The sequence below is a fragment of the Clytia hemisphaerica genome, unplaced genomic scaffold (assembly GCF_902728285.1).
Source record: "Clytia hemisphaerica strain Z4C2 unplaced genomic scaffold, Clytia hemisphaerica genome assembly, whole genome shotgun sequence".
NCBI classification, from domain to species: domain Eukaryota; kingdom Metazoa; phylum Cnidaria; class Hydrozoa; order Leptothecata; family Clytiidae; genus Clytia; species Clytia hemisphaerica.
In genome coordinates, this window is record NW_027103638.1 from 954,482 (window position 1) to 978,564 (window position 24,083).

Sequence of the window (24,083 nt, forward strand, 5' to 3'; positions counted from 1 at the left end):
TGAGGTACTTTCGCAAGAAGAATGCTCGACCAAAAAGTGGCTCCTTCCTGGAGACCACCTGTGGCAGTGTGCGTCAATTCCGCCAAGGGAAGAACAGTGCTATCTTAAGGAAATTATCACATAAGTATGATGGCATCCCATAAAATGATTAAACTCGAAAATTTATAATTATATTTCTATAATTAAACAAAATTATAGATCCCTGTTCTATTGTCCTTGGGCGGCTGCCGAAGGCTATTAAATTTATTCCTTTTCGGCTTATGCCGTTTCATTTTATTTATGGTATTATTTTCGGCAGTAACTAACGAGTTTTGTGTCGTTTTGGTTTAATTACTGTGTTCCTTCTGTATTTATTACTTAAAAGTCCTGCCGACAAAAATGACACACTTCTTGTTGGTAAAGGCTATTTTCTGGATATTTTTGTATGAAGGTTATTCTGTAAGAACACACTATATAAGAACACAAGGCTTCGATGGCCAAAAGAGCAAGTTACGGACATTTTAAGGCTTTGCTGACTCTGAAACATTCGAATTTTAGGAAAATGGACAAAATTAATCACAAAATGGTGAAAATAAGAAGATGCTAGAAGAACATTTTAAGTTTTCAAACTCAAAAAGTTGAGAAAATCCGAAAGGTTTCAATAGTTTTGGATGTTCTTATAAAAAACGTATAATTCGCCAATAAATTTCTTGGAGTAAAACCTTTCACGATCCAAAACCTTGATGCACCATGATTGATAGACAAACTTTACAACCTTCTAACGGTTGTGCTACACGTTTTTTTTATAAGAACAAACTATATAAGAACATAAGGGTTCGAGGCCCAAAAATTTAAGAACATTCTAAGAACATTCTAAGGCTTTGGAGACTTAAAAACATGCATTTTCGTAAGAAATTACATCAAAATGCTAAAAAAATGCTGAAAATAAGAACATTTTAAGAACATTTTTAGACTTCAAATCCAAAAAAGTAAGAACATCTGAAGGCCTCGAAAATTTTTGACGTTCTTATAAAAAAAAACGTGTATGCGATAAGACACCCCTGTGACACAGACCCGGTGGAAAATCTGGTCAAACTTTCGTCCCTAGTGGGGAAAAATATCCTACATTTCAGCCCCACTATGGAATTGACTTTGATTTCGTCCCTTTTCGAAATTCAATTTAAAAAAAGTTGAACTCCAAAACCACCATTCACTTGAATTTTCGAGCTTAGAACAATGGAATTTATATCTCCATTTGGATTTCGTATCCCCACTGCGGAAAAATTTCCCCCAGGGCTCTGAGACAGGGGTGTGATAAGATTAAAAGGTGATAATATATGGATTTTCTAGAGGGCGCGCGAATTCAAATTATTCCCGACACCATCGATGCCGACACATGTCAATTGTTTTCGAAAAAAATTATGTCTAATTTTATTCAACTCCCTTTTATTCTGAAATAGAAACCAGGTCCTGATTTCAAAATGAACTAAAACTTCCGCTTTTTGCTTTTGTATTTTTTGATGCGATTTTAATATGACAGATTTTCTTATAAGTATAATTTGGGAATTAAGTTGGACGCAACAGTCATTATACCGTGGATCTTATTTCTCATAGATTTATTAATTAAAAAAATATATTACGAAATTTTGTTGTGATATAACTAAATTCGTTTCTTTTTAAGTTAAATCCCTCGGCGTAACATTTTAATAAGTGTCCATAATAATTTGCGATTTAATTACTTTGAAAATTAGTTTTAAAACTTGACGATTTAAAGTTATTATTGCGTTCACAACCCATTTAAATAATTATATACCGACGTTTTAGTGCAAGTGCAACGAGAACCTAATTAATTTTCTCGTTTTGTGAACTGGGGGAGTTATGTGATGACAAATTTTAATCATCAAATTTAAATGACCCTTATGCTATTCTTACAAAATTGAAAATTGAAATTTCAAATCCCCGTGACAACTTTTTATGTTAGATTTACATTTTTTTTTAAAGTCGCTACTAATATGCAATCTGTGCAGTATTTGAATTTTCTTAGTCTTTTCTCTGATGTCATTCGGGACCGGTTTTTACGATTAAGAAACAGATTTAGTCTTAGGGAAGTTTTGTTTTAAAAGCTTCGAAAAATTTTCTCGCGCTTATTAAATCTTTTTAATTCAATCTGTAGATTATAAAAATCACATCGATTATAAAAAAAATGAGAAAGACAATAAACACAGCTACCTAGCTGAGATGATAAAACCCTACTTCTCAATCTTATTACCTTCATAAGAATTCTTACACGTCAACCCACTCAGTGCGATTTATCTTGTCGGTATGGCTTTTACAACAGATAAATACATGCGTTTCAAATCAATAGAGGAATTAGTTACTTTAAGGGTTTTAATAACTCTTAAACTTGAAAATCTGTTTTCCTTAATTTTCCCACAGTACTGAGTTTTCAAGGATTTTTCATTGATATCCTTAGCTGTTTCGGTACTTTAAAGATTAATATTCGCAAAAGCTAATACTTTATCTATTTTTACGAGTGTAGCTTATAAAAATTATTGGATTTTATCCAGAAACACTTCTGATTTTTTACAAGGTGTCTCGACCAAAGCAAAGTGGACAACTCGACACACCTTGACACTTCTCTTCTTTCTTACTGTTTTTAATTCAATGACTTTTTTCCTGTTTAGACCATATTTTGATAAATTTGAAACCTAGTCTAAACCATGTTCCCAAAGATTGTAAATATTGAAAAAAATCCCAGATTGATTATTAAACCCGGGGGCGTACGATTTGACGGTGTGGTGGTTTTGGCCCATTTTATGTCGTTGTTTCGGTATAGTGCCATAGATGCATCGATAACATGAGGATTTAACCAATCTTTGGTATCAGTCTTGGTATAATATCCGTTATCTGATAACAATGGGTCAAGATTTCGTTGTTGACGACCTCTGTATGCATCCAATAGACCTCGGAGTTTTTGATTTTTCTAAAAAAGCGATGCATTGTGGGATTGTTTCGAGTGTATTACAATAGAAATCTCTTAGGAATTCCTCGAGGGAATTCTATTGTAATACACTCGAAACAATCCCACAATGCATCGCTTTTTTAGAAATTCAAAAACTCCGATAAGGTCTATTGTAAGGTTGTTTCATGATTCATATTGCAGTTTTAATCCATAGATTTCGCGAAATTGTCTCTGCTAATTTAATTGTACTTTTAAGATGTCTAACTTCATATAGGCTCTTAGCACGTTTTTGATACCCCTTCAATTTTCATTTGGAACATTTTCACAGGTACTTAAAATGTAATCTAGAACTGTTTTCTCTTTTCGTGCAATCATTTAGTATTCAAAGAAATGTTCGAAACATTAAATCCCGGGAAAACAAACTTAACAGGAAAAAATTTAAAATCTAATCAAATCTTGATTCATACCTCGATAAAATAAATAATTAGTAAAATGACACAGGAAAGATCTTTCAGAGACAGAAATATTTTAGATCAATCGACAGCACCCACGCACTCACGTAAATTAAATTATTGTGTGAAGATTTGATGAACGAAAATAGTTTTATACAATACAGTTCCACGGTAATGCCTGTCTATCCAGGGGTTTACGTGACTTTAAGGCCGGTCTCCACTTGCGCGCGCTAAGATCGCTCTTTTTGGCATCAATCCTTTTTGCTTGGAAAAAAGATTACGTCATAAAAATGTACGATCGAAGCGCGCGCAAGTGGAGACCGGCCTTTAGGATGAAGTTTTTGCGCAACTCCCTTATTTCGATTTATTCAAATTTGGAAAAAGAAGAGTGCTCTTTTTTGTAGGCTGCGCGCATCCCCTCTGATATGGTTTGATGTAGGGGATACGTATCGTACATAAAATTCCCATCCGAGAGGGATGAGTGCCTAACTTTCATTGTAGATATTGTATTTGCCGGCCGATAACCCAAGCGACTTTCACCGATCATTAACTAAAAGCATTAAAAGACCCCTAATCGTGACCAAGTTACAGTCTGATACGAAAACTGAGCTACGTTAATATTGTTTCCATGGGGCTTTAATACGTCATGGCGCGACAGTAAAAATTTAAATGGTAATTGGGCATTGCCTCAGTCATTAATATATACTGTTCTAAAATAAGACACAATTTTCTTTTTTAAAGATGTTCACTAACAATCGATATTGCGGTCTACTCAGGAATGTGGAAGAAAGTCATGGAATAAAGTTCACTTCAGTTACAACTAAAATCCCACTTTTGAACATTGCCGCTCAATTAAAGAATTTAGCTGACATGTAGGGTGATAATCTATCGACTTTGTTGATATTTTTCACATGTTTACGCACTGATATAGACTGCACCCTTCAGCGCATATACTCTGACTGTTTTTAATGCTCTTCTCAAAGTTGGGTATGTCTTTTTGGCATCAGCTATTTGTTAGTTTGTCCAGCATCAGGCCTTTCATTAGTATTTTGCTGTAAGTTGTGCTTTATGTCCGTTTTTGAAGAAGCAGAACTTTTCCAATTTAAGCTCATTTTCGGATTTGTAACAATCAGTACGGACGCTGGGATGTCATGCCGCTTTGGCTTCTTATTTATGTATTCAGAAAAGATTTACTCTCCACAAAATAGGGGTATAGCCTTTCAGGACTACCTACTCGCTATTTGATATTTGGTAAGTAGCGAAAAATTCAAAAAATACTTTGTTACAAAAGTCTTCCTTGCGATATTTGTGAAAAGGGTTTGGTACAGGCTGTTACTGATACCACTTTCAAAACAGATCACAAATACAAAAAAGACGTCACTTCTCGAATATGATGTTCTAAACCGCAGTAAACAACTTTGATTGATTGACAACAACAGTGTTTTATTGTACCAAAATAACAAGTTAAGCAAATGCCAAATTTTTATTGAGATGTTGTTATTGCGTATGAGCTTCCTGTACCATACTGTAAACCAGTAGTAATTAATTATTGGACAAAAAAGGTTCTGTAATCCAAGTCATATTTGGCAAATACCCTTTTAATGCCCGAAAATTAGCTTTCCTTTTCTGATTGCTCTAAATCCCAGAAAATTTTAATTTCACCAATCATTTTCTGACAACCAACCTCAATACATTTTTGTTATAAAAACAAACTAAACTTTTTTTATAAGAACAATTTTATAGGAACAATGAGGCTCAAAATCGCTACAAATAAGAACAATTTAAGAACAATACTGAGCCTGAAATTACTCAATTTCAATCAATTTAGGGTTCAAAGTAGTAAAAATTGGGTATAACGCCTAAAATACCTCAATTACACCCTATAAATAAGAACAGGATATGAACAATTTGAAGCTCAAAGTACCAAAAAAATAAGAACAGCCGAGCCTTAGCAAATTTTACTGGTTCTTATAAAAGAAAAAATGTATATAAGAACATAACGCTTCGATGGTGAAAATACCAAGAACAAATTAATAACATTTTAAAGACTTGCGAAATCTCAAATACCCAGTTGCACAAAAAAACTCACAAACTGGGACATTTTTAGACTTAAAACTTAATAAAAGTTAAGAACAGCTGAAGGCTTCGACAATTTTGGATGTTCTTATAACAAAAAAATGTAATGCCATCATATTGATTACATAAAGCTGTCTGTCAAATCATTCATTTTAGGTACCTCCAAACAGGCGGCTGAAAAGTTCTCTATACAGTTGCCACTCTCAAATTCGACCTTTAAGGGACTAAGAATTATAAATAGCATTGTAAACTTCTTTCCAGCTCAAGGGACCAATATCTTTTGTTCGAATTACAGAAAGATTTGTATAATAGAGGTTCGAATTAGAGTGATTTGAATGAATCTTATTGGCAAAGCGAATAATGGAAACAAAATTTGGGAAAGTCATCGATCAAATGTCAGTCTTAGAATGTCATCTTCATAATATTAATTTTTTAAATAAAACCCTAAATTAAAAAAAGAATGAAATAAATGTTAAAAAATACTACTATACCTCTTAAACACAAGACTTTCTTAACACCTGTATATCCCATTGGTGAAAAAATTCGCAACTTTGCAAATAGATTAACTGCAGTCGATGGTCATTGTCAAAAAATAGGAAGTTCCCAGACTTGCAATTCAGCAGGAGATTAGCATTCGCGATATTGGTGTATTATTGTCCCCAAAACACACTCTTGCAGTCCATCCAAGGAGAACCCTGAAAGAGCATTTTGAGAGCTTTGAAAAACCTACCCTCAAGGGCGGCACATGCCGTGGGTTTAAGAGTTAAAAAATAAATTCTCTGACAAATGACAAATCTTTTTACAATGTGGTCAATAAAAATACAAGGTTTGGTTTATTTGTTCTAAGTTTAAAAAAATATCAACATCTTTAAATTATCAATAATATGAATCTTGGAATAATGGAAAGAGATCAATGGTGGATACAAAGAGGGTTCAAAGATTTTTCCAGAAAATTGATTTTTCATTCAAGTTAAATCTTGTAGAAAAAAAAATTGGCTCGCGGAATCTGTTAATGTCATGAACCTTAAGTTCGCTACAACTTTCGCTACAACTTTCACCGCAAACAGAGTGACCTGTAAATAGTTCTTAAAAACAATAGATTTGAAATTTGTTCTTTTGTTTAACAAGGAACCCTTTTATGGGACACTTTTCGTTAATAACTATCTGTCGATATTTCGAATCCACCCTTTAAATATCCACCAGTAATAAAGTACTTTCGTTTTTAGTTTTTGAGAATGCGAGTTTTTCTGTGTACAAATTTTCATACGCTCATTGTGTTATGTTTCGGTCGTCGTTGCAACGTTTTCGTATAAACGTATAGGAGGTTTGAATGTTAGTCACATTAAAGGTGTCTGCAAGTTTGTGGAGTTAAAAAATATACATAATCTGTCACAAGGGTACATGTCAAGTGTTGATGCGTTTCTGTTCGTAAACCATGTCCATGGTTTTCATCTTTAGAAGAGACGTGTATCTTTTCACAAGAATTTTATTATGATCCTTACAAAGCATAAAAGCCGGTCTCCATTTGCGCGCGCTTCGATCGCACTTTTTCGAGCAAAGCTTCCACGCTATTGGTCAAAAGAAAAATGAAGAAACTCCATTGGCGCGATCTGACGTAACGGTTAAAAAAAGTTGAAATGTGTTCAACTTTTTTTACTAGCGCGCGCTTCATTTTTATGACGTAATCTTTTTTCCAAGTAAAAAGGATTGAAACCAAAAGGTGCGATGGCAGCGCGCGCAAGTGGAGACGGGCCTTAAGAAATGTTAAAAAACTGCACATAAGAGAAACGTTCATTTTAACACAACGTTAACAATATGTCTTAAAAAACACGAGTCCAGTTTATCACACACTGGCATTAGTAGTTTCAATCAAAAAATACTTTCCGCTGTTACGTTAGCCTTCCCTCTCTAAACGACCATCAACTTAATCATTCGATTCTTTAAGCGACGAATCCGCTGGATAGTACGAATCATGTCGGTACCCCCCGTTAGAGCGGCTTCTCGATGATTCGTGTGAGGAACGGTGTGTCGGGTGTAGACCGTTCCCGCTAACCACATAAACAGGATGCTGTGATGATTGCCATTGGCTACTTGAGGGACTGAAATTGGACATTTTAAGTTCAAATAATACTGTGTGAATTTGGTGTTTAGCAATGCATTGATCTCGTGCAGGGAGTTGTTTGATTTCAGCTGCGATCATACGCCCGAATAGGTCAATATCGTCTAGAATGACATCCCCTTCTTTCTTGGGATGCTTCCCTCCGGTAGTTGGGTGGTTAGGTGATGCATACCCGTTGTATCCGTAACACTTCTTCTTATAAGGAGGGTTGCTGACTCCGTTTGTACCATTCATCTCCGTTTTGACTGTCAAGATGCTACTATTATGCGGTCGGCCTCGTTTTAAATCACCATTGCTTGTCACATGACCATTTGTCAGGGGACTAGTACGGTCTGTAGGAGAGGGTGTGTTTGCTTTGAGCTGAGGCGGTAGAATGGTAGTAATAGGCGGAGCGCTCTTGAGGTAATTAACGGAAGATGAAACCATAGAGGCGTTTTCCATCTCAGGGTCTTCGTCAAATGTCTCGTGTTCGTCAAAAGATTCTGAGCCGCCCTCGTCACTGTTGTAAAACTCGCGTTTCACTTCCATCATTCCGGATAGCTCCATGACATTCAGATCACGTTTTGTTCTACGCATGCGTATATGAGGTACCAACCAGTTTAAGAATGCGTAAGAATCCATCTCATCTCTAGCAGCATTCACAACTTCAGGAGGCATGTTACCGGCTTGCTTGAGTTTACGGAATTTCAGTCGTTTCTTTAAAAATCGTTTCTTAAGATTGTCGAAGAGTTTTCGTGCGGCATCACCTGGGAACGTTAAAATGAGATCGAAGAATTAGATTTGAGTTACATCCTTCACATAAAAAATGAAGTTACTAAGAAAAAGAAGCATTTTTGACCTCGCCCCAATGTCATTTTCTTTTTAGTTCGAGTTTTTACGCGCATTTGAAGTATTTGGGAATTTGAAGTTACATAATGATGACACCTAAATGGGTTTATAAAGCTCTGCTAAGAATTGACACTTTTGAAAGGGTGCGGAGGGGTTGGGGAAGGAGATTAAAAATATATATCTTTTAAAAAGAGGGTGCGGAGGGGTTGGGGAAGGCGATTAAGAATATACACCTTTTTAAAAGAGGGTGCGGAGGGGTTGGGGATAGAGATTAAAAATATATATCTTTTGATAAATCGTAATTGTTTTGTGGTTGGTAGACGCGATAAAAATGGTGTGTTTTTAATTTTCGAGGACTGATGATTTTAATTCAGGAGACCTTTTCTAGAATGATTGCTCAGTCAATTAGTGTAATCCAATTTTCCCATGAGTTTTTATTGGGAAAAGCCAATAAAAGGAAAATGGGCTAAATCCCTACTTTTTGGGTTTTTTTATTTCAAAGCAAGATGGTATTTTACTATATCGATTAAAAGGTTTCAATTGTTTCCCTAGATATGGGTTATTATATTTTTCAAGATTTTTACTTCCTTGTTTTGCTTTTAAGCGAAAAAAAAAATGGAGAAAAAGTCGAAATTATTGTTAATTTATCTAGGTCGTGATTTTTGTTGTATCCAAGATTTAGTTTTTTTTTGACGAATTAAAATTAGCACTTTCGAATTATTTTTTCACGCTTTAAAATAATTTGGATGGTTGAAAAGAACTTGGTTAAAACTGAAGAAAAGAAGTTGAAAATGTTTAAGAACACAATGAAAGATGTTAGTTTGAAAAGTATTGAAAATAAAAAAGAAGAAGGAAGAAGAAAAGTTTAATCGTTAACTTTTTTTAATAAAATTTTCTTTATTTTTCGTAATTTTTTGTTGAAAATTTTTGTTTTGTTGTTTTTTTTGTAAAAAAAAATTAAAACCTTCTTGAAGTAAAACCACTTTAACACCAACATTCTAGATTCAACTTTTCTATTTAAACTTTTTTTTTTTCATTTTAAAGTCTTTTTCTATAGCAATTTGAAAAAAAATTCTTAATATTAAAAAATTCTATCCCAAAAACAAGTCCAAAGGTTAGGGAATTCGCAAAATTCACCCTTTTGAGAGAAAATACCTCACAGTGCGAATGCAGTGGACTAATATACACCTAAATACACCTTCTGTTAGCTTCCCAAAAATTTAGCTATATATTTTAGGTAAAAAACCTTGTCAACTCCTAGAGCTAAGAAAATCCCTGGGAGATAAGCCAAATATATTGGGGGTTGCTGAATTTTAAGTTAAAATATTTTCTCTCCTTTATGAATGTGAAAGAGAATATGAGAATTTTTTTGTTGTTTTTTTTTGCTTTCATTTTCATTGGAGGTAGGCGGTACCTCGATATTATGAAATTTATTCCTTTAAATATATTTACCTATCACCCCCTAAATCTTAATTTCTCACATTTTTAGAGCCTTTTAAGTTACGTCCCTTCTCTTGTTTCCATAACCCAAATTTTGATTTTATGCTCTGTGTTATAAAATTTTAAGAATATTAAGAAAAGAAAAATGTTTTCTTTGGATCTGTCAGTGAGCATTCTTTCAAAAGAAATAAATGAATGTTTCAGGCTACCCTAATGGCCAGATAATATTTAATCATTTATCATTTAATCTATTACCTCTTAGTTTGAACCTGTAGGGGTTTAAATATTCTGAAAGCTTTTTAAATATTGATCTGAAAGGATTCTTAAAAAGAAAGTCTCGAGTATTGAAAACAACTTGATTCTCTTTTGTCTTTAAAAAAATTTGGGGAAAAAAATTTGAGATTGTGTCAAGTAGATTTATTTTTTTAACATTGGTCATGTCAACTTATTTTTTAATATGTAAGATTTATTGTCACTCAAACATTCCACTGCTGTGAATTTTAAAATATAATTAAAAACACAGATTCGTTTTAAAATCGCATGCATAAAAATCAAAAGGGGGATCAAAGTTCTTTAGAAGACAATGGGGCCGTTTTAACTTGTAAAAAAAAATCACGAAAAATTCATTAAAATTTTTTTTCTGAAATCTTTTTATCGTATGTTTTGCTATAAACGCAATGATTGCATAAAAGATGCCTTTCGTGTCACATACAGTATTTTAATTTCACTTCACAATTTCTTACTTTTTATTTCTTTTTAAAATTAGTTTAGCTCCCAAAACGATTAAGATTTTTAATTGATTTTTTTTCTCAAATGTTACAAGTTGACATTTTTGTATGATGACCTACTTGACCTGGCCTTGGTTACTGGGAGATTTGAGTGACTTCAATTTAAAACCTAGAAGGGAATTATGGAGTGCTCTTACTGCCCTGAACTCTCAATTTATCAAGACTCAAGTGCCATCCCTTACACTTTTGGAAATCAGGTCAATAATTATGGCCCCAATAGAAAATCACAAATCAAAACGAAAAAAATCTCCCGAATAAAACGCGACTTTTCGGGTTCTACTGGCGGAATAATATACTTTACACCTAGGGCCATGACTGGTATGGATCAGGTAGCATACACCACAATAATGAAGAGTTCTGGGGGTTGCTAACTTAAAGCTTGGTACTCACTTGTGCAAAAAATCACGTTTAAGTACCAGATGAGCTGGAGTTTTTATAAGATATTTTAATGATTGTCATTTGAAGTAATAAAAATGACGCATTCTTCAGAAAAAGTAACAAAATTGTTTTATTATTGGTTAAAGACCAACCAAATCAAATAAGAGCTTGTAAAAACTCCATCTCGTCCCTTAAGTGCGTCTAAGTGCGTTTAAGTGCGTCGAACACATTTTTGCTTTCTAGTGAGTACGTTCGCTAAACTAAATTGATTACTAGGCTTAATCTTTCTTTGACAAATCCAATCTTCTAATATGGGGAAAGAGACATCTTTTAAATTGGGAGGACACGTATAGCTGATTATAATGTCTCCTTAGGATGTCCTGAAGCGTCACGTTGAAGGTACAAAATAACCTGATGCTAAGGGGGAAATTGTACATCTGCGGTAAACGTTCATTATAATGACTCTATGTCGAAACGGGAAATTCTTTTTAAAAATGAGCTGAAAATAACTTCCAGGTCATCACATTATACAGACAAACATATACCACAAGTGAAGATTATGTATGTTTTACTATGTGTATAATTTCACGAAATAATAGCTACGTTTGGCAGATTAGTACCTTGCAAGAGGATTCATACAATATATAGGTACCGGGTATGTGCTCGTGGTAAGGAAACCTTTTTTTCGAATCATCGAGAATCCCTCTAAGCGTTACAAAAATATGTTCATCTGTTGCTTGTTAGAAATTATTGAACGACATCAACTTTGAAGGGTCATTTATGATTTAGGCACCGTTTTACCACACTCTTCTAGCGCATTTCGATATTGAAGAGCAAACTCTATACTTTGGAAAAAACCCTGTTAGGGTCAGTCGTATATGGACGTGTTAAAGACAGCGAAAAAGACAAATAAAGCTTACCTGTGCCTACGTCGCACTCGTCTGCAACTTTCTGCCATGTTTGTGCTTTCATCCCTTCGTCACGATATCCATGCTTCTGTTTGTCATACAACAACGGGTAGTCTTGTACCACTTTTGCCATGTGCTCGTCCAATTGTGCGCTGGATGTAAAATAATCAGTCATCGTGGCGGTAGCTTCGTCAAAATGATCTATTTTCAATGAAATCTTGTGTCAATGTATCTATTGGTTTTACGACGTATGTTGCTTTTCAGTTTGCCCTTAAGATCTTCGGAATTTGCTTTCAGCATAAAAAATGTGTAATCTGTAACTATATCCAATACCGATTGTCTCTATAATGTCTTTCCTCCGTTTTCCGGTAAGATGATAGCCAGTGTTAATATTATATCAAGTTTCCGTCAGTCTAGTTCCTACTTCCGCCTATAGATGATTGACTTGTTTGTCCTGTAATAACGTTAGGGTCCAATTCTTCCTTTTTGTTCTTTTTTATATCCCTATGGGAAAAAGAAAAATGACCTTTTAAGTGTTTGTTGAAAATGACGCGTGATCCCCCTCTTTTTGATAACTTTTGGGGTCCCCATTAAAGCAACCAATGACAGGCCAGCAAATGGACAACGCGAAAAATGCAAAAAAAAAGTAAATGATCAATAATATTAAAAATGATGAAAAAAAAAACACAAAAAAAGCTAAATAACAAAAGCCACTAATTTTAAACTTTTATTTTATGATATAATATATATAGATTGGCCTTTATAGTTGTATTTCTTTATTCATTTCTTTCCCCATCTTATTTTTTTTCTAGCTTTATTTTTTTTAAAGGTTTTTTCTTTTTTCCACTTTTTTTTTTTTTGAATAACTAAAATTGTTTTAAAAGTTCGCACGAGAATGTTTTAAGTCGCCTCGCAAAAAAAGATTTTATATTTAAAGCTTGTGTTTACACGTAAGAAAAGATGATAACAATTGATAAAGGAGCGATTTTAAGGATGAGAAAAAAAGGAGTCTCTAGATTTTAATTAAATAACTTTATCCCCTATGAACCTGTTATGTTTTTTCCCCTAAACTCGCGATTCCTTGCTATACATTGCACTTTCGCTTTAACTTTTACTAAAAAAGATATATCTCACCTCGATTGCACTAACTTGGCCAGCCTATTTACTATTGGGAGCTATAATATCTATGATGATGCCGAAAAAGAAAGGATCCCTTGTTTAAAATGTTACCTTCTCTCACACTTCATAACTTTCCTTAACCTTAATTTACTAATTTAACAAACATTGAAGGGCAAAATCATCTCTTGAACTGTTACAGCTCTTACGTGAAGTATCGCTTACCGTCAAAAAATCTTAAGATAAACCTCTCAACGATTCACAACCTTAATATCACTAAATCTCGCAAATGCGCATCCCAGAATCAATTTAAGAGCTACAATGGAGTCGCCATAAATCAAACAAGCGTGAGGAATACGAATTAGTTCGAAATTCCGAGTTATGGAGAGAGTTTTATAGGAAGGGACAATAGAACTTGTTCGATTTAAAGGTGTTATTTTTACATAAGTGTTCATCCCCGTTTCATATTAGACACATATTTCATACCAGGACAGCATCTCCTCATTATCACACTATGCTGATAATGATTTTATTTTCCTCTTTCTGACCAATCTTGCTCCACATCCGTGTCAAACCGATGTGAAAAGATTGTGAATTAAAATTGAAGAGTAAGCATACGATATCACTCTTATTTAAAAACAAAACCTTTAACAACAAATTCGAGTTATAGAGGTTCGAATGAAAAGTTAAAACGCCATTGCATAAAATCCATCACCCAAAGCCAAAACACCGGTCACTTCATATTGAGATCTGAAAACAATCTAAATCGTCCCATCCAATCAAGTAAACGACATCCATACGCTACCATATTTAAAAAGCAAGTAAACAATTTTAAAATATTGGTCATCATTATATACACTTATTTTATTGCATTCAATAATTTTCCGTAAATCATTTTTGCATTATCTTAATTTTTCATCGACCATCATCTTATCCTATTCACACTGACAAACATACAATAGAAATTTGTTGAAAAAACTTAAACGCTTCGAGTTTAACCTGGTTTCTCTATATAGTATTATGTCAATCATAATTTTAATTGTCTTTTGTGAACACAATTGTTACATTTTCTCTTTTGTTCTCATTATTTTTCTTATTAATACTTATTAGAACAATTTCAGTTTTGCCTTGTAAAGCGTATGAGAAGATAAATCAATTATTATGACTTGAAGGTCATTGAGTTTACTGCAATTATTTGTCAAGTACTGTTTTAACTTAGTCTCGCAACAAGTCTCAATTATCACCATAAATGAAAACCGATTTTAATCTGTCTCTGGTCTCAAAGTTAAAAGTCACTGTTAAGATATTGAGATTGATAATTTGAAAACTTACAGTCTCGCTCCAAATTCCTGAAATGATCATATTATAACCTGTACCTATTCTAATGCTCTTGTCTCTGTTTTCTCACTAAAAGATGGATAGTTTTTGGTCTGGCAGCACTTGACTTTTTATGTGCGTGAAACTGTGTCTCATTTTATTTAAAAGCATCAGTTTCCTCAATATTCGTAACATTAAGGGCGCCATCATTACTAGTTACCCTTAACAACAGCCAGTCTGCAGCTTCGAAAGCTGTGCCTATCATCTCGCAGAATTTTTCTGATAATAAAGGGTTGTTACAAAAATTGATGACGCACACTTTTAAAAATCACCTAAAAATAAAAACATTTTAAGGACAGAGCCTGAAATTACTCAATTTCAAGCAATTTAGAGGTCAATGTAGTAAAAATTGGATATAACGCCTAAAATACCTAAATCACACCCTATAAATAAGAACAGGATAAGAACAATTTGAGGCTCAAAGTGCCAAAAAATAAGAAAAGCAGAGCCTCAGCAATTTTACTGGTTCTTATAAAAAAAGAAGTGTAGATCTCTCGGCTATGCATGATCCAAAGGTAGAATTCTAAGTTAAAAAATAGCAAATATTAGGTATAAATATAGAAATAGCTCAGGTTTCCTTCTAAAAATAAGAACATGATAAGAACAATTTGAATCTTTAAGGCAGGGAAAAAGAACAGCCGAACCTCAAAAATAACTTCTGGATCTCATGAAAAAAAAGATTCATCATCAGCCTGAAAGAGGTAACTTTAAGTCCAAATTGTAGTCAAAACTATCTATACCTTAGACCTTGTTTTGTTGTAATAAAATCTCAAGCCTCTTTTCCACGATCGCGCGTCAGTCAAGTGATTATTATGATTTTTGAAACTTTTTCTTTCTCTTCAAGTGAAGTGAATGGCGTCACTTCTCATATAAACAATACACCTATGACTCCATCTATCAGGCATTTTTTTGAATTTTCGAAGAAAAATCATTCTGCGATTGACAACAACATTTTACACAATAAAAAATGCAAGCTTAAGCATCTCATTAAAATGACTTTGTTTACTGTCCTTGTTCTCCTTAACATTTTAAAAAACATAAACATAAAATTCAAACAAAAGCATTCTACAACTTTATTTTGTTGTCTCTTAATTTACCTTTTCTCATGCCTTAATAATATGATGCTGAGGCAACACTTCCTATTTCCTCTATGGAGGCGCCATTATGATATAAGTCTAAACTGCCTTAGATTGATCAGGACCCCAATAAAAGTATTGCTGAAGGCTAGAGTACACCCCTGTCTCAAAGCCCCGGTGGAACTTTTTTCCTCAGTGGGGATAAAATTCCCTACGAAATCAAAGTCAATTTTCAAGTGGGGCTGAAATTCTAGGATATTTTCCCATCGGGGACGAAATTTCTGCCAAATTTTCCAGTGGGTCTAGGGTCCGAGAGGGTCTGTGACACAGGGGTGTTGGAGTCGAAAGTACCATGTTGGATTTGAAGCGATGTGTAACCTACTGCGCGATCCGTGTGGTTTTTATTCAAACGCTGAATTTAAAGTAAATTCACCAGAATTGTAAAACTAAATATGTAAAACCCAGAAAAAACAAAGAAAACGCTAGGTTTTATCCATCATTCAAAATTTAAAGTTTGACTTTTGTTTGTAGATTGAAGATTCGCCTCTAGCCTTTGGCTTGAAACTCAATGCAGGATCTACAGCAGCTAGTATTTCTGACATGAAATGAAAACATCTGCAATAATCTAGTACAACTTCAAAGAGACATACGATTTATATAATTTCCCATATCTTGTAAACAATTTGTGCAGAATCAAGTTATGCAAAGACCTTACACTCCAATAAGTGGAAGGGATCCTATCACGTGACAGGAGCAGCTTCAATCTTGTGGTTTGTTCTACAAATTTGTCGGTGTTTTTTATCTGATAGTACCACTCTTCTAAATCCAAAAATAAAAAACATCTTTCTGTAGACTGTTGACTGTTGCACGAGACTAAAAGCAATCATGTTGCCTGATGGTAATCATGCTTCTATTTTAATGTTAAAACCAACTAAAAGCTTTAAATAAACTTTGTACCATTTTTTAATTAAACCTATGATTAAGTGACTGCGTCATCAGTATTTATCTCATTTTCTCAGTTGCCACTGTTGCTGTTCATTATCAGAAGTCATATTTGTAACACGAGTCTCTATAACTCGAACACGCAAGGGAAACACAAATCTGTTCGAGTTATAAGGTTTAAAATACATTAAAGACCATAAAACCTTGTTCCAGTTAAGGAGATATTCGAGTTATAGAGGTTCGAGTTAAAGAGACTCTACTTATTTCAAAATCAATGTGCAATACTCTTCAGGTGAAACAGACTTCTTTATTTCGGAGACTTTTATCAACTTTCTCATTATCTATCCTGAAACTACAGAGTATCGCAGTAAGCAATACCATAAACACTAGTATCTATTTCGATTAAAAGGTAAATTCGAATTGAACACCCTGCATTTCCTGAACAAGTTCCTCTTCTTTCAGTTCATTTGCATCGTTGAATGTATTAATGTGCATGCTTCCGTCAACTAGCTAGTACCTCATCATAAAAATTAAAAAAAATCTTGAAAGTTGAATAGAGGTTACTGCGCCTAGAAAAAACCGTTACTTCTGGTTTATATGTAAACCCTTTTAAAACCTAACATTGAAATCGTGTTTCTCTCCAAACTTCAACCAGAAAGTAAATAAAAATGCCTTTCTATTCAATAGTAAAATGTTCCTCGTTTGTTTCGCTCGTGCTTGTGCCATAAAACAACAATAAAAATCATGAATCACATTTTTTAACCTTCCTCGTTTTAAAATATTTTTATGATCCCATAAAAATCAATTATCATTAAATCGCTTGGAGTTAAAAGCGCATGCTTTTTCTGACTGATAATAAACAAGGCAAATTGCTATTACCTAACAATGAATAGAAAGATATTAATAAGAGCCTTATTAATTGTTTGTCTTAAAATACATGTGCGTGAAACAAAAAATTCCATTGATTTTGCAGTCACGTACTCCAGTTTAAAATTAATCTTATTGTCATTAGCACTGATTTATCTAACTTCAATGCCAAGTGGGAATTTTAAAAACTGACGCTAGAACGCGACGGGAAACCCCGCAACTGGCTCCGATCCTTAGCTAATGACACAGTCTATTACTCGGAAACGCCCATGAGAAACTTCAAGGAAGATAATCAATTCACTTCGCCATATTTTTTCAAGGGAATAACATTTGATCTACTAACTTAATCTAACTAAAATCAACTACCTAGGAAGAACTCGGCTGTTTTTAGTTTTTGGCCCTTGGTTTATTTAAGATGGTAAAAACGAAGGTTACACTGGGATCGAAGTTGTTGTCTTAGCCTCAATTCAACCTGTTCCCATGTGGTCCACCATGACGCTTTGTACCAGACCAGATTTAAATGAATTAAAACCTAAATATCTTGCCTTAAAACCCTTTTCAACCGATGCCAAAAGATTTTTAAGAAAGAAAATCAACTGCGTCAGAACTAAAGATGGATAAGTACTTCATGAAACATCCAACGAAAATTGACATAGATCAAAAGCGTGGGTTTTTTTTTCAGCCATTAAAATCACAAGTAGGCCGAAGTAGTCATAGAAAGAAAACAAGATCATTTTTAAAGGTAACTTTTTTTTTAAAAGACAATAAAAAAAAAACAGCGACAAATCTATATTCGTATCTTTGTCTCATTAAAGACTCTTGTTTTTATCATACTTCGGCTTGTTTGCAGAGTCTAGAAGAGGTCTCTCCGTCTTTAAGCTGCTTAAGCGTTTGATGTATAACTGAGACCGTCAACGACCATCTCCATCAAAATCTCAATACAGTCGCGCAATTATTTTTTTTATTGATATTTTACTACTTTTAAACTAAACTTCAATAACAGTATTTAAGTTTCTTATTGTAAATTCGAGTGCCGATTCAAAAAAGTTTACCTGAGTTTTAAAGTGTCTCTAAACGGCGCCCTTCTTTGAATTTTAAGTTTTGAACGAGCCTTTGGGATATCAAGTTTATTTCTTCTCAACCCTGAATTTTGCTGAGCAAGGTTGTCTTTCGCAAGAGAGGCAAGACCCGGCGGAGTTTTTCAGACCTTGGTGGCCGACAGGAACGTCGGACTTCGAAAAATGGGCCCTGTCAAACAAAATTTGGACCCTTTCAGACAAATATTGGACATTGGGCTTATGCAAAATATCGAAATCGAAAATTTTTTCTAGAAACCACCCCGATAAATGATAGGAAAGGCTTGAAGTCAACCCTGTCAGATATTTGAATAAGTGACCCTGTTCAGCGGCACCTCCTAGTACCCAATGTGGCGAATGTTTATGTGTAGGTAGTAAATTAATTCTATTAAAAAATGGAACGAATTTACCAAATGTATCTCTATAGTATTTTACAAACTTTAGAAACCGGAAAAAATAAAGTGCATGACATCATTGATTTATGCGCAATCATAATTAGCACGTAATTTTCTCCATAAATATACAAAACCAGGGAAAGGGAAAGTAAGTTGTACTTAAAATTGAATTTCATGGGTAATACAAGCCTGGATATCCTAACCTGAGATCAGATTGTGATTCTTTTCTGCCCATTACGCTGAAGCTCTAAAGGGATGAGTGAAAACATGACAATCGTAAGAACCGCGTTCGTCTAAAAGAACTGGGAATGACAACAAAGTTGCGTGATTGTGTTTATGAAAGGGCGCCGTATCAGAAAAATTTAGTTTTTGACTTTCCGGCGCACAACAAGATTCTTGTTGTAGAATTTTCCGCGGGAGGACTATTTTCATCAGATAGTTAATTATCAAGGGCCTTCAGAGGTTTACTGTGCCCGTAAGAAAATTATGACCAGCTGTTATCAGGTTAGGATATCCGAGCTTTAAACTTTCTTTTATATTTCTGCTGTTTCCCGCTTAGTCTACCTATATGTTTGTAAGTTTAGGGTCGGCAATATTTAGTTACGTAATAATTGAGTCGACTAATTACGCATGCGTTGCCTTCTGATTTTCGAGTGCAAATCGATTGAGAAAGACCAGGCAGTAAAGAGCAGAAACATCATTATCAAAGAATTTTTCACAATCTGAGGCTAGTGTACAGGTAAACCCCCCTGAAAGAGCTTACCGTAAGTTGGTCTAATATCGACATCCCTCGTCTAATTCCGACACCCTTCTTTAGAGAAAGGAATAATATGAAAGCTTGAATCACTGATTGAAAAAGGATTATTCCTCTCTGACCACTAAGCAAAGAATAACAGTTTCAACCTTTCTATAAATTTCAGCTGATAAAAAGGGTGTCGGAATTGGAGGAGGGGTGTCGACATTAGACCAAGTTACGGTATAATCTTGAATAATCTAGAATTGAAGTCTTGCTGTCATGGAGGTGCATGTTTTCCCTTAAGGTACTGAGAAACAATTTTTGGTGAATCCTGTCACGTAATATCTTTACAATACACTCAAAACTATTTCCGCTGGCGAGAACTGATCTTAAAATTACTCAAACCTATCAACCGCAAAAGACAGAATTCGTTTTCATTCACTTATTTTTATACCCTTTATAGGCAAAACAAGGCGAAAAATTAACCCAAAAATATATTTAAGGTGAAAATCTGGAGAACGTAGGAAACCATTTTTACCCTTTTTTAAATTAAATGTGTAATCAAGAATTTATCAATCCTTTCGTCTGTATAAAGAAAAACTTTATACCTTTCTTGTTCTTTGAAACTTTTTTCCTTCAAATCGTCTTTTTTTGAAAATTTTTACGCTTAACTCCTCTCTTCACAAGTTAAACTTTTGATTATAAAACTTTCCAAGAGAAATGATCCAGTTTTAATCGTCGTTTATTGAGAACAAAAAACTCTCATCGTTAAAAAAGAAACATTAAAAATTATTAATAATGCGCGCACGTAAAAACCATTCTAAAAGCAAAGCAATTAAATCATAATTCCGAAAGTCATTACATAAAAATAAAAAAAGTCATTCGGGGATTCGTTTTTATTTCGAAAAGTGTAAATGTAACATTAAAATTATTTTTTTTACGTAAAAAAGTAATAATAATTATTCCTTTTTTTGTTATAACAAACAAAAGAAATTACTTGATGTCATCAAACTTAATGACCGTAAAAAGCCATTAGGAAAATAACACGCACTTGAAAATTTTATCAATGCCATAAAAATCCAACCGGGGGATAGTTTAAATTTCTTTTTGTTTCGTTTAACAAATGCGGTAATTTTATAAGAATATTATTTTAAGAACAACTGAGTCAAAATTCCAAAAATAAGAAAAAGTTCTTATAAACAGGAGTTTATAAAGATTGATAACTAAGTAAAAACTAAATTTGATTTAGAATTACCTCCAAGATTACCCCCAAGCAACAAAAAAGACAGTCGAAAATTATTTCTATTTGATGCTCATATTAAATATACTTTTTGTCCTAAATTATAATTGCGTTTTTCGTACAAAACAACAAAATATTTATTGCTCTGTTTTGTTTTTAATTCAACATTTTTATAATTGCTCGACATCGTCATTAATTTATAATGACTTTCCGAGAGTTAAAAATCGTGTATGTAGGAGTAAAGATCTTCTCTCAAATCGCGAAAACTTTGACGGAGGAGTGCTATTCATTGTTTGTGGCGATCCTTATAAGGGAGTTGACACCCTCCATCGCACCATTACACAAGCCTTTATCTTCATAACGGAAAAGATATCAATCATGAATTTTTCAAAAGCCAGCGAAAAAACGTTTCAAAGAACTTGGAATGTCTTAAACATCCGTGAAGGAGACGCCGTTAAAATTGATTTTATGACATATTTTTTTGTCAATAAATTTATTTTTATGATCCGAAAAATTCTTTGAGGTATATAGTAAACAGAAAGTTTTCTTTCTTTAATAGACCTTTTCATAAATTACGTCACGAGCAACTCTTACCTCGTTTTCAGAATATTGCTATAGTGATTGATTCTCAAAAAGAAGATCATAACAAGTCTACTCTATTTATTTATAAAGGGACACTTGAAGACTCAAGGGATTTGATCTCCTTGTTAATGACTTCAAAACGAGGCAGTCGTTGCAATCAAAATGATTTATGAAAAGGCCTATCGGTGACGGTTAAATGAACACCCCTTCTCACAGACCTACTGGGACCCCTTCACACTGGAAAAATTGTCCAAAATATCGTCCCCGGTGGAAAATTTCCCTCCAGTTTTTGTCCCTACTGAAAATAATCAAATAAACCAATTCTCACTGCAAAATTTTACGCTATTTTTCCTATCCCCACTGAATTTTCTGACTTGAAAACAAGAGAATTGAACTCCCCCCAACAATAAAAAATATGGGAATATCATTCCACATCAAGATTCAGTTCGTTATTTTTATCCCCATTGACTGAAAAAATTCTACCGGGTCTGTGAGAAGGGGAAAATAATAACCTTGAAACATTAAATCAAGTGTTTTTTCAATTTCTTACCCAGAGCCTCTTGCACCATTTATTCATTGCATACAATCGTAAGTAGGTGCTATCAGAATCATAAACAGCAAACAAAGGAACTGGATTCGAGTCTCGTGTCTTTTTCACCCATGTGTGTTGATGAGGTTAAATTCTTAAATTTTTCTACACGTTTGCACGAGAAGGTTTAAGGTTGTATTGCAATAAAGATTTCATATTTAAAGTTTGTGTTTACACAAAAAAATTTATTGTAACAATACTGATAAAGGAGAGATCGCCCTTCCCAAAGTCATAATAGATACACTCCCAATGAAATTAACTTAAGAAGAGCATTTTAACTGTAAATTGCCCATTATCCCCCAAGGCTCGTTTAACGCTTTCACAAAAATGCCATACTATGCTTCAGCTGTTTGTTACATGTTAACTTTAGTGAATTTCGATCTTAACCTAAGAATATACCGTAAGAATATTTTAGGATGATCTTCCCTTAAAAAGTTAAGAATATCAATGATGAAATGGAAAAGCAACATTCTAATGTGAAAAAGGTGTACTCGTCTTCAGTTCACCTCATCCTTAAAACGACATAAAAAGTATTTGAAATAATCCAACACTAAGCTTCAAAGCAAATGAATTCACGAATTCACAATATTATTGATAGGTGGCTTTACCTTGAATAACCTAAACGATTAAAATCTTGAAAAATTGTTAAAATTACATAATTATGCATCTTTCGAAATTGGCTGGTCGATATTCATTATAACACTTCTTCTAGCTAACTTTGTAATGATCTATCCAGCTTTACTACGCGGAACTGATTCACCTTTTTCTTGCATTTTTGGAATCTGGTTTTTAAGATTCGCGTTTAATGTTGTCGTCTCCATAGCAACAACCACAGTACGTGACTAACATACATCGAAAGTGTAGGATGTTAAAGTACGATTAAATCCATCGAAAATAAATACCCAATCAAACAGCTTTACTTATAAAAATAGCCAATTAATAAATAGCTAGTCTGTACCAAACCAGAGTGCGTCATCAAATCGTTTGCCTTAGATATAAACAGACCAGGGTACAGTGTAGCAGGCGATGGACTGAAGACGAACTGAAGCGAAGTGGATTGACCTCTGATAAGACTAGATTTTCCAGTTTCACGGACTCGGAGAGCTATAATTTCTTAATTTGAACATTTCAGGCAGGAAAGTTTGCATAGTTAGAACCAAGTTTTGATTTGTAGCAGCAAATTTGAAACTTTCACAGATTTACAACAATATATTTTTAATGCAATTGTGTAGTCTGGTATTTAAAAGTTAATCGATATTATAAAGGTTGAATGCTATGCACAGATCAGAGAGAGGACTTTAAAAATGTGGTTTGTTACAGGCTAAATCGACATTCTTTTTTCCCTTAGAAAGTAGGAAAGGTAAGAAATTTATAATGCCTAGTAATGCTATAAATTAATATTAATAATGGTTATTAATAACCAGCGCCTTTTATCAAAGATTTTTATCATGCTTTCTCAAATGCCGAAAAGAAAAAGATGGAAACGAATCAAAGAATCCAGCAGATGTCTACGTGACATTAGTTTTCTCCTTTTAGACCTCTTTTTGATATTTTGGTATCCAAGACACTGAATGCCATGTCTACTGGATACATATGGGCCTTCATCGTTATATCACCTATGCCTTTTCAACTTACACTCAGGTCTCTAATTGTTGGGGGGATTGGATTGAGAGTGTCCTGGGCGGAAAATTATTAAAATAAGCTGATCTAGAAGAGTTGAGGCAAAAAAAGAAAGTAGTTTTAATAAAATCTTGTGTTTGCAAAATTTACTAAGCCGATGGTATTTCAACTTCAGTTTCCACCGCCACCCCTGAAAGTCTTTCCAACAGTGATGCAGTCTTTATTGTTGTTAGCTGCCGCGTAAATGTAACTTGTCTATCAAACCGGCGACATGGGAGGAAGTAAAGCCAATATCGTTCGTGTTGAAGACAAAAATAACTGAGATCATTTCATAAAAATTACTTTTCGAAAAACAAGGAAGTTATTTGTTGGTATTTACATCAGAAACTTCAGATTACGCACTTTCAGGAGTCCACCCGAAGGGCTAGAAGCAAAATTTTAACCCTTCTCAGGCAAGAGAAATTGAAGCCACTTATTTCCCATCCAAAACGCGCATAGGACGCGCCGTAATCATGACGACGGATTGTATCTATCGGT

At 34.0% G+C, this 24,083-nt stretch overlaps 2 protein-coding genes across 3 annotated transcripts in view; one reads left to right on the forward strand and one right to left on the reverse strand.

The window, feature by feature from the left end:
- LOC136802783 (MKRN2 opposite strand protein-like) overlaps positions 1-24,083 on the forward strand; it is a 32,564-nt gene that overhangs the window by 1,952 nt on the left and 6,529 nt on the right. The gene's annotated exons all lie outside the window — the stretch shown is intronic.
- Positions 7,304-12,193, reverse strand: LOC136802774 (uncharacterized). The gene is made up of 2 exons (XM_067059532.1): positions 11,943-12,193; positions 7,304-8,334 (listed from the first exon to the last, which is right to left on the reverse strand). Exons 1-2 carry the CDS (start codon positions 12,103-12,105, stop codon positions 7,394-7,396), a joined length of 1,104 nt encoding a protein of 367 aa, XP_066915633.1. The 5' UTR covers positions 12,106-12,193; the 3' UTR covers positions 7,304-7,393.

What these genes read in the sequence shown, in the direction of transcription:
- LOC136802774 (XM_067059532.1), bottom strand. Translation starts at nt 12,105, where the DNA reads ATGACTGATTATTTTACATCCAGCGCACAATTGGACGAGCACATGGCA. An exon ending in CGAGTGCGACGTAGGCACAG is followed by an intron (nt 8,335 to 11,942) that starts GTAAGCTTTATT and finishes TAACGTTCCCAG; the next exon opens with GTGATGCCGCACGAAAACTC.